The 17,240-nt window shown below is 35.9% G+C and overlaps 1 protein-coding gene across 2 annotated transcripts in view; it reads left to right on the top strand.

Moving 5' to 3' along the window:
• Positions 1 to 17,240, top strand: part of LOC114652773 (limbin-like) — a 197,653-nt gene that overhangs the window by 35,180 nt on the left and 145,233 nt on the right. For both annotated transcript variants that reach the window (XR_007935127.1, XM_051928206.1), the window contains exon 8: positions 16,190 to 16,324. Coding sequence is in view for 1 of the 2 variants with exons in the window: in XM_051928206.1 (XP_051784166.1) it covers positions 16,190 to 16,324 (135 nt within the window). In the remaining variant the exon portion in view is untranslated. The remainder of the gene's footprint in view (positions 1 to 16,189; positions 16,325 to 17,240) is intronic.

Below are 17,240 nucleotides of genomic sequence, written 5' to 3'. Positions count from 1 at the left end.
TTTGAGTTTTTAGTTTGGATGTCTGTTCTAACATGGATATAATCTGGCAGGTTGCAGGAACAAAGGTAGATATACAACCACCGGATGAATTCTTTAACGCAAAGGAATATTCCACAGCAAAAATACTATTTTTAAATATGTTACTTACCCCATGTACTTTCTAGTGGTGGGTGAGAAAACTTTTTAGTCTCATGTTTTCGTGTAGAATAGAGAGAAATAATTTTATAACATAAGATAACTCAAAAGTGATCTACAATGGCAAACAATGTGAAAAACCTCCATGAGGAAAAAAAAATCTGACCTGTGCTTGCATTTCACAATCCACATGTTATCCAGTCAAATGTTCAAAATGGTCGGAACACATGCATTTTTGGCTAAAATATTCATAATACTTCCCTTTGGGAAAAATGTCATAGAAGATTAACTGGAAAGGCACATTATTCTGTGCTTTTAAACTGAGACTTGCCTCTCACTGTCATTCACAAGAGCCCTGTTTTAAGGCACTATCAATGACCCAGTGCTCCAACTCTCTGCTTCTCTTGTTTAATTTAAATTTAGTTTTGAAAAACACAGCATGATAGTATTTTCTCTTGTGATTATAGTTTTTCATCAAGTCTAATACAGCTCTTGATACAGTAACATCTCAAATATGTGAATTTAGCCCATTACTTCTACATGTATAACCCCATCATGTACACTGTACCTAACAAGGTCTGAATTTGTTATTACATGTGAAAGGGGAATGAGAATAATAACATTTTAAATGGAAAAGAACATGTCAAAGTGGAAAGCAATATGGATCTGTACATTCCCCTTTATCTCTTGATTTTTCCAAATAAAGTATGTACAGTACCATTTTAGCTGCATACTCCCATTAGTATTGTTTCCTTTTAGTAACATGGAAGCACCAGTGAAATAAATTGCATGCCATGATTTTCAGCTCCACCTCTTTCCTTCTCCAGTAAATAACAATTCATACAATCAAATCAAACTCAAAATTCAACCCCATTCCAAAAGAAGAGAGCTAGCCAACAAAGCAATTCTTTGAAGCAGCAAATATAGAAGCCATATATTAATATAGAAGCTTCTTCTAAAATGTTATTGATTAGATCCTGCCATATTTTTAAAAAGTTTTGAATAGATCCTCTGAAGGAGAATTTGATTTTTTTCCAGTGTAACAGTTGAGGCTTGTATCGACCTCTTGAACCCTCAGGTACCACTCCAAACACCAGGTAAAAGTACAATTATTATTTATTGTATTATAATAACGTGCACAAAGCACCCTCCACTCCACACTATTCATATAATTAACAAACCAATCACAAATACCAATCCTCCTCTCCCAGACACTTCGCCACCCTACCTCCCAGCTCAGCTCAGTGTCTGGGCTTTCCTAGAGTCCTTTTATACCCCCTGACCCAGAGGTGTTCCTGCCCAACAGTCCACAAGTCCTTATTACTTCCGGGTCAGGGTAAAAGTCCTTTTCTTCAACCTGGAAGTACGTCATTTCTCCTGTTCATGTTAACAGGACGTACTTCCAGGTTATAGGGCACATAAGAGTCCACGAGCCTCCCTACAGTGACTCCAGGTGGTCCCCAAGGTATCCAGCAGGGCTGTGCATAAAAACTACAAAGTCCATGAGGCCCTGCTGAAATTCGGGGCCCGTCCATGCTGTCGGAAGAGCTCCTGCTGGCAGCCTGGGGGTGTGGGCCGGAAAATCTCGCCGGCCATCCATCACACCAGTTTCAAATAATATAGGACATCAGTTACCCACTGATTTAAAAGTGGTGGGGTGGGATTCTTCTAGTTCAGCAAGATAAGTCTACGTACTACTAGTGAGGTGAAGGTAATTGCGGTTTGTTCGTCCTTTTCCACTTTAAGCCCTTCTGGGAGTACACCAAACACAGCTGTTAATGGGTAGGGAGTTATTGTGACACCAAGGCTATCTGATAGGTATTCAAAAATTTCACTCCTTTTCTGAATGTTAAGTGAAAGATCCTTTCCCCATTTTGCTCTGGGATCTTTGAAAGGAAGGGACTTTAAAATGTTTTTATAAATTGTGGAGATGCTATGAGCCTTCAAGACTGATCAATATTTCTTCTGGAATAGAAATGGGTGAAAGGTGAAGAATATTGGGCAGGTTCAATTTAGCAAAATTTCTAGCATGAAAGTAGTGGAAAATTGTGTTGGTGAGAAGTTAAATTTGAAGCTTAATTGTTTGTAGGATGCAAAAGCATGATTAATGTACAAGTCTCTGAATGTTTTAATCCCAGAAATTTTCCAAGCATTAAATATTATACATGTTTGAGAGGCTAGAAAAGAATTGTTATCATGTAGAGGTGCAATAGATAAGAGCTTCTCTGTCTTAAGTGCATCCTGCATTGGTTCCATATTCTGAGTGAATGAAGGACAATTGGATTGTTAGTGTATTGAAGATAGTTTGTATTTACTGGAGCACAGAGCAGGGAATATAAAGAAGAACTGCAAGATTTTAATTCTGTTGTATGCCAGGCTTGTATATGGTCATCGATTTGTGCCGATATCCACGTCTTTATGGCCTGTATATTTGCCGCCTAGTAATAATATTGAAGGTTAGGTAGTGCCATGCCCCCTTCTGCTTTAGGTTGTTGTAGTATTGCCCTTTGGGTGCATGTATGCTTCAAATTCCAAACAAATTAGTTTATGATGGATCCTAATTTCTTAAAAAAAGATTTGTTAATGTATATGGGGATAGTTTGAAATATTGTAGAAAAATAAGCTTGGGAGGGATGTTCATCTTAACAGTGTTGATTCTCCCTGCTAATGTGGAGATAGAGAGTTGACCATATATTCATATCTTGTTTAATTTTTTCCATGCAGTCAGCACAATTTCTTGAAAAAGAGCTTTATATTTACCTGTGAAATGTATCCCTAGATATTTAAACCGATCTGCTAAGATAAATGGGAAGGTGTCCAGTCTAGTATTGTGTGCTAGAGAGTTCACTTGCAAAAGCACACTTTTATTCAAATAATTTTGAGTCCAGATATCTTTTGCAAATCTGATAGTGCTTTTAGGACTGCTGGCATGGAATTTTGTTGGGCAGATATATACAGTACCATATCATCTACATATAATGATATTTTCTGTTCAAGTCCTTCTCTGAGAATCCCCTATAAGTAACCAGCCAGTAGCACTATGGCGATTGCAAAGAGCAATGGTGATAGGGGACATCCTTCTAGAGTACCGCGTTCTAGTTTGGAGTAGTCCAAAATATTATTGTTAATAAGAACTGAGGCTTCTGGACTAGTATAGAGTAGTTGGATCAATTTCTCATACCTTTTTCTCAGAACTTTGGAGAGTATCATAACGTCATTATTCAGGAATGAGATTGGTCTGTTTGATGAACATTGTAAGTCCTTATCTTTCTTAGGAAAGAGAGAAATTAATGGTTGTCAAATAGTTTTGAGGTATAATTTTGTTGTCTGTCTTTAGCTTCTATAAATATTGCTAATAGTAGTGAAGCTAACTTACTTGATTTTTGTTTTTATATAACATTCCATTGGTCAGCCATCTGGGCTGGCTGCTTTCCCACTTTGAAGTGAGTTTATAGTGTCTAGTAATTCTGGGAATGTCAGAGATTTATCCAGTTCCACAGCACTAAGAGTATCTAGCTATGGTATCTTTAATGAGTCAAATAACTAATTTGATTGTCTTCTTTAGACTGAGTAGAATCTATGGACTTTTAGTACTCTCTAAATGTCTGGGTTATATTTTTATGGTGTATGATTTTTATCTCCATCTGCTTTGGTAATTGCTGTTATTGCATTGCGGACTTCATGCTTGTGGATTTATTGAACTAAAATCTTATTGGCTATCTCTCTGTGTTCATAACAATGATGTCATAATTAAAAGATGGTCTATTACATTTCTTTAATAGTCAAGAGATTAAATTCTGATTTCAAAACCTGTCTTTTCCTATAAAGTGCCTCATTTAGAGACTTAGCATATTCTGGATCTATTCTGGTAATTTCAATGATTAACTCAGATGCCTCCTTGATTTCTAATTTTTATTTTTTGTGAAAAAGATATGAAATAATCTGTCCTCTTAAAATGCCTTCAAAGCTTTCCAGAGTATCCCTACAGAGACATCTGAGGATGTGTTTGAGTCCAGAAAATAAGCAATTTGCTTAGATATGAATCCTGTAAAGTTTTCATCAGTTAATGACAGGGTTTAAGATGGCAGCTACAAAATGAGGGTGTAGGGCATAGTAAGTTAAGTTCTATAAGGGCTCAGAGGGGTGAGGTCAGAAATAACAGTGTCGTACTTATATGATTTGATAATGGGCAAAAATGATTGTCTATGAAGAAATAATCAATTCTTGAGTAACAATGATGAATTTGTGAGAAGAAGGAATATACTCTAAGGTTAGGATTTAAAACCTCCATGGGTCTGATTAGTTTTGATCCATTACAAACTGTGTAATTATTTTTGTAGTATGTTATCGTCGCTGTAGCTGAAGACCTATTCAGGCCTGGATTTAAAACTCAATGTCTCCAGCCATTATAATTTTATGAGTATTCACAATAGGAATAGATGCGAATACATTTTGGATGAAATCTCTATCATCCACGTTAGTTTCATAAATATTTTATCAGAATCACTTTAGTATTAAATAAATTGCCCATTACCTCAGTATTTTGCCCTTCTGGATCACATATTACATCTGACACTACAAATGTTATAGTTCTGTGTGTTAAGATTCCCACACCCCTAGTTGTATTTGTGTGGCTGGAGTGAAAAATTTGGCCAATTCAATCCCTTTGTAGCAGAAACTGGTTTTGCGAGTCTCCTGTAAAAATCCTATCTTGGCATTTAAACTTTTTATGTGAGTGAATTGTTCCCTTTAATTCATGATTGAGACCTTTGACATTCCAGCTCATAAAGTTCACTGTTTGGTCATAAAAACTTTTTTTTTTGAACTTTTGTTGATATTTTGTAGTCTTAAGGTAGTACATTTTTACGTATGATAGCTTTGACTTAGACATTATATTACTGGCAGGTGTTATGGCTATGAAGCCTGTTGTTGTGTTGTAATTAACACTCACTGGGATGGAGAGGATATATAAGAAATACCAAAGCTCTCTTTCTAACCCCCCATTTGTCTCCCTGAGTGAGACAGACCACACTTCATTAAGTCTTCGGCCTCTGACATGCCAAGAGAGACCGAGCATGTCCAGAACAAAATGACCCCCCCCCCCCCCCCCCAGCAGCAGTGTAGAAAAGGTTACAATTGTGGTATCTGTTGAAAGTACAGTCCCAATACAATAAACCTAGGGTATGATGTTAAACAGTTCCCATGGAGACCGAGATAATGAATGATAGTACATTCCCAATAAATCAAGGATATGAAGTGAGGAAAAAAAAAAAAAGTTACTTTCTGGTTGCAAAAAAGTGCATATATTCAGTGAAGGAAATTTCAATATAATGTAATAATTAAAGTTTAAAAAGAAGTTGGGGGGATGTGTTAGCAGAAAAGGAAATAGAACGTATAGTTTTCGCAAATGTCGCATTACAAATAGTCCAAGTTGAAAGTTGCAAGGAGACTCTTCTTTGCCTTTCAGAACACGGTATGACTCATGATTGTGTTTCAAAAGGATGCCGGGTTCACTCTACTTAGCTCTTTTTCTGCTTTATTCAGAGAGCTAAAAATGCAAAACTGACTTTCAATATTCACTTAATTTGGCAAGGTACAAGAGGCTGTATCTGATGTCGGCACTGCGTAGATGTTGTTTAATACTGTAGTATGCGGCACATTTAGCAGCTCCTGTGGAGGAGAAATCTGGGTAAATGTGGATGCAATTATTTTAAAATATAATCTCCTCTTTCTGTCTGAGAGTGGACATGTTTTGTTTGGCCTGAAGTTTGTCAAAACGGACAATGAGGCTTCTCAGTTTTGAGGCATTTTATCCACGTATACAGTAGGCTGCTGAGATCTCGGTATCCGATTTCTAGTCCTCTCCATTTATTTAAGAGAATAGTTCAGTTATGAATTTCACTGAGTTTGGACTTTAATGTTTTTCAGGGAGACATTAGATATAGAAGGAACAACATCAGAATTGATCTTCCATCGATCTTAAAATATGATATTAAAAATATAATGATATATCTGTTATGAAAGAAATTGAAAAAAGTCAACAGAACAATGTTTTAGCTATTATTAGATGTATAAATATGTTAATATGTTTATTTTATTTATATGTGTGTCTATATAAATATATAGTGTGTATACACAAAAATGTATGTCAAAGACAGATAAGTAAAGGAAAAAAAAATTGAGAAGATACACGGCTGAAGTTTGTTAAAATTGCTACGTTATTTGAAATAATCTGCATTCAGCATCTGGCTGCAATATGCATTTGAAAGAAAACCTCTTAAAATGTTTGTATTGGACATTTTCATATTTCAGATTTAGTCTTTGCCATCACATTATGTTTTGGCTATTTTTATGTTATGAATAACTTAAAATTTGACACAAAAAGCAGTAGCTAAATTGCTAAAATTCAGCAGATTACGCTGTCATATCATCTCTCCAGGACATGCACTGATTACCATTTAGTAACCATGGCTACTTCAACAGGCAATCAAACTGGAGGCATACTTAGGTATTAGAAATTCTGCCTAAGGGACAATAAAAAATCTTTTCTGCCTGAAAGTTAAAAGTATTTCCTTTCAAATCATGTATAGTTTGAAGACGATATTAAAATGTTCCTTTGCACTAAATGGTTTTTGTATAAATCAAGCAAGATATTTACGGTATATTGACAAAGCATCGGTTTACAGTAAGCATGCACTAATACAGCGCATTGCCGCACCCCCACATGACAAACCAACTCAGGATCCAAAATTAGGACCCGAGTACAGCCATGCGATGGATGACACCTCAGCACCACACTAGTTCAGATGGAGTGGAACAGTGTGAGGTTTTTTATGGTGGCTGGAGTGCCAATTCTGCCACCAACCCCCAGGTTCTTCCCTGCAGGTTGGAGGGCCTACATGCAGGGCTGGATGCAGATTAACATCATACCCAGGATGGAGCAATTACAGGTTAAAGGTCTTGCTCAAGGGCCCTACAAAGTAGAGTCACGTTTGGCATTTATGGGATTCGAACTGGCACCCTTCTGATTGCCAGTGCAAATCCCTAGTCTCAGAGCCACCACTAAGAATCAATATTAATTATCAATTATTCTTTTTTTCACATTGAACTGATATAAGAAACTATGACCCAAAAAACAAAATAAAAAAAAAATTCACACTGCTGTTCATGAACAGCTAAACCCGTAGTGCAGTGGTCACAAACCAATTGATCATCAGTTTTCCAGACACTGGTAATCTGAATACCACCAGGCTACTTTCTTAATCACAGCTGCAATGCATCCTTAGAGTAATACACATTGGTAAATTTGGTACCGCAAACTCAATAAATGTATGTATTAATGAGCAAAAAGTAAATATACAGTGTTAACAATAAAACATACAAAATAGGCATTAAAAGCATTATGAAATATATAAATACACACATACTATAATCACAAGAACAAACATTTGCAAAGTGCGCTTTCATAAAATGCCAAAATGTATACAGTAATTCTCACAAAGCTCACATTATACAAGTATATTAGACATATTTTATTTACAATTTATCATTTCTGCTTCTGCTGAATTTGTTACAGTATGTTGCTATATTTTTGCTATATTAGTATTATGCCATCATCATAATAATCATCCTTTTTAAAGCTGTTTTTAGGTTTTATTCAGTTTAACTGATTGCTCCCCAAATCTGATGTGCATCTAATCATAAAAGGAAGTAATGGAGCTGAGGTTTTAAAGTATGATTCTCTTCCTGATGCTGACCTACCTTAATTGATTCTTAATTGTCATAGGTGTTGTTAGTATTATTGTAACATAATATAATATTTTCAGATTTGCTTATTCAAATTCAGAGTTGCAGGGACTGAAAACTGTTCCAGCAGTATGAGATGTAAAGCAGGACACACCCTTGGGTAGGGCTTTGGTCAATCACAAGCCCACTTATGAACAAATGAGCTAACGCAGGGAGGAAACCTGAGAAGTATCCAGATTAAAACCCATGCAGACATGGAGAGAATGTGCAGACTCTACATGGACAGTTAACCAGGTGTGAGACTAAAACCCAGAATGCTTGTTCCATAAGGAAGCAGGGCTAAACATTTAACATACCATTGTATTTCTGTTTTCATACAAGTTAAAATCCAATAGATTCTACAAAGCATTTGGTGTAGTTTTTCTTTTGTTCTTTCTGCCATCTCCATGACTTTTTACAGCATGGAGATTAGGAAGATTATGATTTTTTTTTAAAAACACCCATAACAAGAAAACAGAAGAACAAAAGCGAAAAAGATTCACCGTCTTACCTTTTCTTACTTTGGCTTAGATTTTCATTTTCTTGTTTTATCTTTTCCGCTTCCTGTAAAATACTTTCAGTTGAAACACATTTATATGTTGTTATCAGTATGTATCTAACATTACATAATGCTCGCTTAACACAATTTATTTTTTCCCAATATTTTTTCAGTGTCTAGCATTTTTTTTGGAAACAAACCAAAAAGTACAATTTCTTTTGTTAAGTCTAGACCTGGTAGATGAGGTTTAATAAAATTCCAGAGCTGTTGTGCATTATCACGATTCCACATAACATATTCTTATGTTTCTTCTACTTTGCAGTATTCTCTAGTACACATTTTGCTTTTTACTTTTTTAATTTTTTACATTGGAACATTGGTTAGAAGAATGCTATGTGTACATCTCCAGGCCAAGTCATTTTGTACTTTTGATAGAGTTCTGCTTGCAATCTTTACCCAAATGTTCCCTACTTTTTCTTTTGAAATGTCTAAGATTTGTATTGTTCATTTTGTTTCTTTTATGGCTCCAATCATGTACTTTATTTTGTCTCATTTTGCTAGGTCTATTACTGTGGCTGCATATTTTAGATTTTTCATTTCTTTTAGATCTGGGAAATCTTTCCCTCCCTTTTCCTTTGCCATTAACTTTTACCTTCCCAGTGGTTTGTAAAGTGACCCCCAAAAAATTAAAAACAATGTCCAATGATCTCTTTTAAAAATCTTTTTTTTTTTTGGTAGTAAATAAATAGACCACAAATATAACATTCTTGGAACTATTATTGCCTTAATTAATAAAACTTACCCCTCAAGTGTCATCTTTCTTAATTTCTAAAAATGTAAGTCTTAGGATCTTTTTTTGAAGTTCTTTCCAGTCCTTTCTTCCTGCTCTTCTCTTACCAAAGTGGATTTCCAGTATTTTAATTCATTTCTTTTTGAATTTTATTCCTAAGTCTTGTTTCCAATTTTCACTTAAAAACATTTGCATTTTTCTATATTTAACTTGAACCCTGAGTTTGTGCAAAATGTCTGAGATATTTCTATAATAATCTAATCCTGCCACCAACTCTCCGTGCAGGATGTGCTCTAAAAGACATCATGAAACCTTGAGCTTTAAAGCATGAGCAAGGTATTGTGTGATATGCTGTAATCTTCATACTAACCATGCCAGACTTTATAATGTATGTATTGCATTTATACTTATATATGCATATATGATGTATAAATGCATTAACTTGCTTGTAGTCACATAATGGATATGGGGCATATGTTGAACCCAGCTACTTTTTTTTAATTGCTTTAAAGTCCACACTTCTTCCGACACACGTATAACACATGTGAACTTAAAGGGGTCACTCACAAGTCATCCTCAAACTCAACTGATGATCCAGGAAGTCAACATTATAGCAAAAGGGTTTTATAAAAAATTGAACTGTTGAATAGCTACAATCACCGAGCAACACAGAAGAACAACAAAGGCTAAAATATCTAAGATCTCAGGCATCTGGTCCTACCTATAAAAGTATCAGTCCCTGAGTGCCACATAATGTGCCAAGTCCACTTACTTACTTACTGTATATATATATATATATATATATATATATATATATATATATATATATATATATATATATAATGTCTATTCTATATATAATATAAAATCCTAAGCCTAAAACTGCAATGATTTTGTGCAAAGATTTTTTGTCACGCTTTTAATCAGGCTTATTTTAAAACCTAACATGTTTGGTATCATTCTTTTCAGAATTTATAGAACTTTAATGTGATGTTGTTAGATTTTCAGATTCTTATTCCATTTTTAAAATATAAACTAAAAAATATCAAGAACTCACGTCCCGTGAGACAAGACTTCATGGTAAGAGAGGACAGCTGCTGTACAGACTTTTAAATGTTCGAAGCGCTGCGCCAGATGCAGATCATGCAGCTTGGTAGCACCAGCAAGCCTGCAGCTGATCGAGCTAAGAGGAGGTAAAAAAAGGTGTATTTGTTTCCCATTGTATCACCGTTTAAGAGGGGGTTTCAGAGGAGCGACTGCATCTCTTTGGGGTGCTGCGTTCAGCACCCCTCTTCACAACACGAGTGGCAGGTGCGTAGCACAGGCCCGGGGATTGGTGAGCGAAGCGAGCAGGGGGCAAACCCTCTAGTGTGTGTGTGTGTGTATAATATATATATATATATATATATGTATGTATATATATATGTGTATGTATGTATGTTTGTATATATATGTTGTGGAACGAGCCCCGGACACAGACAGGTAGTCATGATGTTTGCACCCAACACACGTTTATTTACAACTATTATGTACAAGTCTATGAAGCACAACCCAGTGCCGCAGCACCAATCACCCTCAGTCCAGGCCCTCAGCAAATGCCTTTTCTCTCTCCTCAGGCCGCCTCCTTGCCTCCTCCCAGACCTCGTCCTTCTCCTCACCCGATTCCAGCTTTGAATGAAGGGAGGTCGCCCCTTTTATAGTCCCCCGGATGTGCTCCAGGTGTATTCCGGCAATCTTCCACTGACACGCCGCAGTGTGGCGGAAGTGCCGGCTGCATCCCTGGAAGCACTCCGGGTGTCCCTACTCCTCTACCCTTCGTCACTTCCTGATGTGGTGGAAGTGCTGAGATCCAGGGCTTTCCAGGCATTGGGGTGCCCCCTGGCAGTGACCACAGCCCCTACAGGGTTGAGCTTCAAAGCTCTGTACCCATGGTCCCCGCAGCAACCAGGGCGGTCGCCCCTTTGTGGTCTGGAGGAGGCGTGATCCCTCCTCCGGTCCTCTTGGGTGTCCCGGCTGGGTACCACCCCCAGCCGCGTGCCACAATGTATATGTATGTATATATATGTGTATGTATGTATGTATGTGTGTGTGTATATATATATATATATATATATATATATCTATGTATATATACATAGATATACACACACACACACTATGTGTGTATATATTGTGGCGGATCACCGGGGAGAAACCATGGGCTATTCAATACCTCCCCCTGGACGCTAGATGGCAACCACTCTGGGTTGCAGCGGTGCTTCGGACTCCCGCAGGGCTTCATGGGAATTGGAGTTTGGCGCAGCCCTGTTGGGTCCCGCAGGCGCCGCAAGGGGGTGCTGCAGCTGGAGCTCCTGAGCCCTTATGGGCAGTATTTTCGCCTTATAAAAAGGAACCAGCAACCATTACTCGAGGGAGCCAGAGTCGGGAGGAGGGAAACAATTCTGCCAACGAGGAGTGGAGGACATAAGAGTTTATTTGGTGTTTGTGTTTTTGGGTGTGCTTTTGCAGGACTGTGCTATGGCTGAGGGACACGGGGAAGACATGGCCCCCAGCTGAAGAAGAAAAATAAAATTCTTTTTGGTTTATTTTAATGTGCCTCCGTTGTTAGTCTGTGTCGGGTTGAGCGCATATATAGTGCCTTTATCACTATATATATATATATATATATATATATATATATATATATATGTGTATATATATATATATATATATATATATATATATATATATACATATATATATATATATATATTCTGTATTTTTTTTATATATATATACTATATATTTATATATTAGGTCTGGGAAAGTTAACACATAAATTTTTGTGATTAATGTGGCCAGTTTAACGTGATTGCCTCATACTGGTGTTCATTTTCTTGATATACTGACATAGATGCAGAGGAAAAGGGGGAGGTGGTTTTTTTTTTTCATTTCCTGTAAGAAGATCCAATCAACGTCATATCACCTAAGTGCAGAATAAGTTATCTTTGACTAAAACCAACATAAGTCTTTAGTACCTCTGTATTTAGCTTGCCAGTCTGTCAGATGGGTTGCCGTGCTGACTGCCCGAATATATTGACAAATTTCTACAAAATAGGAGTATAATAATTATTCCTACCCATTATTCCAGTTTGCCATATCTTCACTAATTTATGTAAAGAACGCATCATAACCTCCCAAGTAATGCACGGTGTCAGCTTTTAAGTGAGATAGCAGCGGAGGTCCTTTTTAGCGTGCCAGGAGCAAAGGTATAGGCAGAGCAGTGTTTTCTAACCATTTTTCTGTGGCACACATTTTGTAAACCAAAAAATCCCAAAGCATACCATGAATCTACCAACTACAAAAGGATTAAATGTCATACACATACTAAACTGTCCGAAGGGTCTTGACTGCCGGAGACGCAGTCAAAAAAATCAGTTCGTAGACTGGCGCTTGCACACAATTGCACTCACATGTCCACTGTCCTTCTGCCCTGCATACTCCCTGGCAGCTGGACCCTCGACACGTCTCCTGGCTGCTACAGTGCACATTTAGTGCTGTATTTGCAAAACAGCAATCACAGAGCTGCTTTTATGTCCGCATGTCCAGGTAGTCTCGTCCTTCTCAGACAGATCTCGACCACCTGAGCAGTATGTTTCTCTCAGGTCAGGACCCAGGGGCACTACATTATTATTTCTACAGTGCACCAGTTGAAAACACTTGTGTAGAGTATAATTATCAAGTCATTGGTGATGATGAGCAATTGAAGATGGTATCTGCTCTATTTTAACACAATTTTAATGTATGCCCATTTAGGAGATTTTGATTTTGATCATTTAGTTTTACTTTGACACATCTGTTTCAATTTGAGAGTTAACACAAGATTGTTTATATTTTTGCAGGTGCTTATAGTACATTGACCTTGCTTTCTTAGCTTTCTTATCGCTTTCTTTTCAACTTATCTTTTAGAAAGGCATTCAAATTCAAGTTGTACTTCCTTAAACAGTATTTTGTTAAAAGTTCAGGTTTAATGTCATTGTTTGAATTTAAGCAATGCCATTGAAATTTTTCCATTCCTTTGTGTTGATTCTACATTATTTTTGTTAGTCAGTGTGTATTTACTTCATGATTTAAGTACTTATTTTATGATTACATTTTTTAATGTTAGCTGTGAGTAATCATGATTAATTACAAACAATGATGCAATTGATTTTTTTAATTGATTCCCAGCCCTAATATATATATATATATATATATATATATATATATATATATATATATATATATATATATATATATATATATATATAAATATAAAATTAACTATAAATTAATATAAAAATCCTGGTAGGAAGACGAGAAGTGATTTTCTCGGAAGACAATTTGACGTCCCGCAAGACAAGGCAGTGAGACAACATTTAAAACAAGTTCACGGACATCTAACCGGCTTTTAAATGATCGACGTGTAGCACGACAAAAAGAACACGCAGCTCGCCAGCAGTAGCAGCAGAAAGACAGCAGATGATCCGATGGCATCTCCTTAGCATGCGTTCAGCTGCCCCCCCTTCACAACACGAGCAGAGTTATAGGTCCTGCAAGAAAGAGATTTAACCACGCCTGGGGCCTAAAATAAAGGACAAGTATTGTTTTTACAGAAGTTTTAAAGTAAAAGTGAAAATAATGCATATGTAACAATTCCCATGAAAATAACAATCTCTTTAAATTGTACAGTATATCTGGTAAACCAAACCCGGGGGTGGGCGAGCAAAGCAAGCAGGGGGTGGAGCCCCCACTGTGTATATACAGTGGTACCTCTGGTCATGACCATAATTCATTCCAAATCTCTGGATGCAACCCGATTTGGTCACGACCTGAACGTAATTTCCCCATAAGATTGTATGTAAATACAATTAATCCGTTCTAGACCGTATGAACTGTATGTAAATATACTGTATACTGTATATATTTTTTAGCACAAAAATAGTTAATTATACCATAGAAGGCACAGTGTAATAGTAAACTAAATGTAAAAACATTGAATAACACTGAGAAAACCTTGAACAACAGAGAAAACTAACATTGTAAGAGTTTGCGCTAGACCCTTATGAACCGCTCATTGTAAACACTTTTTATGAGTTTTAAGCACAGGGGAAAAAAAATTAAATGCCACTTCTCTTGTGAAACTTTTCAAACCATCCTCTACTGCCTTTAAATTCCTCACCTTCGCCACTCAAAGAAGGATTTTTTTTCAGCTAATCGCCATGAATCTTTCTGGCTTTCTCGCATATGATCGCTTCGCTTACACTATCCCCTGCAAGTTGCTTTTCATTCAACCACACTAGCAACAGTTTTTCCACCTCTTCCAGCACTTGAGGCCTCTGCTTGGTTAACATTATAACGCTTTTTGCAACATCAGCTGCTTTGTTAGGCCCTGTATATGCAAACAAAACAAAATGGGAACCGGAAAATGGGAAATCATTGGTGCGTACGAACACGCATAGGGAAACTGTCCGCCAGTGTTTTTGTTCACCACCAGAGTGTGTGGTCGTGAACAGATGCAAAATTTTGGCAAACTTTTTGATTGTAACCCGATGTGTACGTTATTGGAAACGTTCGTGACCAGAGGTTCTACTGTATTTATATATATATATATATATATATATATATATATATATATATATATATATATATATATATATATATATATACAGTATATATATAATATATATGTAATATATATATATATATATATATATATATATATATATATATATATATATATATATATATATATATATATATATATATGCACACACACATATAGATGGAATCCTGTTATAACAAAACTCATTATAATAAAATATTTTTATGGTCCCATGAGTTTCATTATAACAGAAATGTTGTTATAATGAATATGCTGAAAATACATATACTGTTGTGGCTGGGATCACCATCTCTTAACGGCAGCGGCGCAAAGACAGCTCAAATAGCTGCTCTGCTGCGTCTGGTAAACAATAAACCAAGGGAAAAATAATTGGTTGTCCTCTGCAGCATCAGGCTTACCAGTAATGTGCTTGTCACACCTGGCTTTGACCTGCACTTTCTCGCGCTCTCCTTCCTGATCTCTGTTCTGCGTCTGCAATAGTGGTGATTCTGAGCCACTGGTGTTCTTCTAATCTGAAGATTAGGAACTAAAGCAGGAGAATTGCCTGTGTCGCAGCTCCTATTTTGAATGAATTCTTGAGACTGACCTGCCTTTTCTATACAGTAATAAAGTACCTGTATTTTCCTTGAAAACATGGACTCGCCTTCCTGTCCCTCATGCAACTCCGTGACCCAAGCTTGCAAATACCTGCATAATAAAACAGCATTTCTTACCCTGCAAAAAAATATTATACAGAATGAAAACGAGATGTTAGATGTAACTTTTTTTAAATAGAAATAAAGGTATGAATGCAGAATGAAAATAAAATGTTAGATGTAACTTTTTTTTAATAGAAATACACGTATAAAAATACAGAATGAAAACAAGATATTAGATAATGATGTAATTTTTCTTCATTCTGGAATCAACTTTTACTAGGAGTTTTCTTTCAGCATAAATTGATGCCCTTTCCAATTTTTTGTTCATCTCAAAGAAAATTTTGAGAAGCGCAATGAAACTCGAACAATACATTATCCACACACAACACAATTACCCATTTGGTGGCTAGGTGGAGTACCAACTCCGAATTCAGCTATACCTGTGTGATGTCGTGCCTATACTCTTGCCGAGCCTGCCTGAGACCGGAAATTTTGCGAAAGACTGTGTCTTTCTTTGAGTGTGTAGGCGCACATACATGTCTTTCATGTTATGTGTTTGTTAGGATGTTGTATAATTTTGAACAGTAGGGGAAAATGGCCCTTTGTTAATTTACTTTAACTTAGCATGTTCTTATTATCTGCTTTAAATCTTCATTTTTCTACAAAACCAAAAAAAGTTAATTTTTTTTTATCCTCAGGTTTCTCCAAATCATGGATTACACTTTGTTGGATTCATTGTGGCATTTGTGGTTTCATTTGTTATGGTTTGCATCGCTTTTCTCATTTCGTATTGTTTTAAAGAAAAAAACAGAAAGTCACGCAGCATAAAGAAGGTGAGTAAAACAAACTTATTTGTTTAAAATATCAGCAGAATGTCATTATCTTATTGTTTAATACACGTTTAAATGATATGAATTAAACATATATAGGTACTTATTTATATATACTAATAATATATTTATTAAAACATTAAGTACAATAGATGTGTGTGTGTGTGTTTGTACTGCATGTATATGTGTATGTATATATATATATATATATATATATATAATATTTTTTTTTTTTTAACTAGGACTGAAACAATTATGCTACATTATTAAAAAAAATTTATTTAGTGTCTTGCCCCACTTTCAACTACACCCATACCGAAAGAATTCTACTCATCCATAAACACATTTGAAACACATTTATTTTCCCTAAACACTTTTATAGTGATAAATTCTTACCGTTTGAAATTGCTTAACTCTGTGACTTTGCACTCATTTGTGTTTTGTCAAGTTGTGTCATTTTGTATTTCCAGGTCAGTTATAGTAATACTCCACACCTTGTGAATTATGTCTAAGTGTTCGATTTGAATTCATTACTTCTTCAGTGACCAGTCTAACACCATACCAAACTTTTTATTCTGCAGCAAATAAATGAAATAAAATTCTTTGACTTCACGATAATTTTTCTTATAACTACATATTTTTAAATTGTTTAGCACTTTAGATACTTAATAATTAATTTTTGTCTTCATGACAGGCTATATTATACTTTACCATACTCTGCTCTGTAACATGGGATTACAGTTGTTGTTTTAATTATATAACTCATAGGCTTTTTAGACACCTCATCATGTTCATCCTACCTTGAAATGCTTCATAATTGTTTCAAAAGTGTATAAATTGTCAGTAAATGTTCCAAAAACACATGACAGCTTATTTTTTATGTCAAGACATTTTAAAGTGAGTTTTCACGCATAATTGA

The sequence above is a fragment of the Erpetoichthys calabaricus genome, chromosome 5 (assembly GCF_900747795.2).
Source record: "Erpetoichthys calabaricus chromosome 5, fErpCal1.3, whole genome shotgun sequence".
Lineage (NCBI taxonomy): Eukaryota > Metazoa > Chordata > Cladistia > Polypteriformes > Polypteridae > Erpetoichthys > Erpetoichthys calabaricus.
The sequence above is the reverse complement of the archived record's forward strand: the minus strand, read 5'-3'. Positions and strand labels throughout refer to the sequence as shown.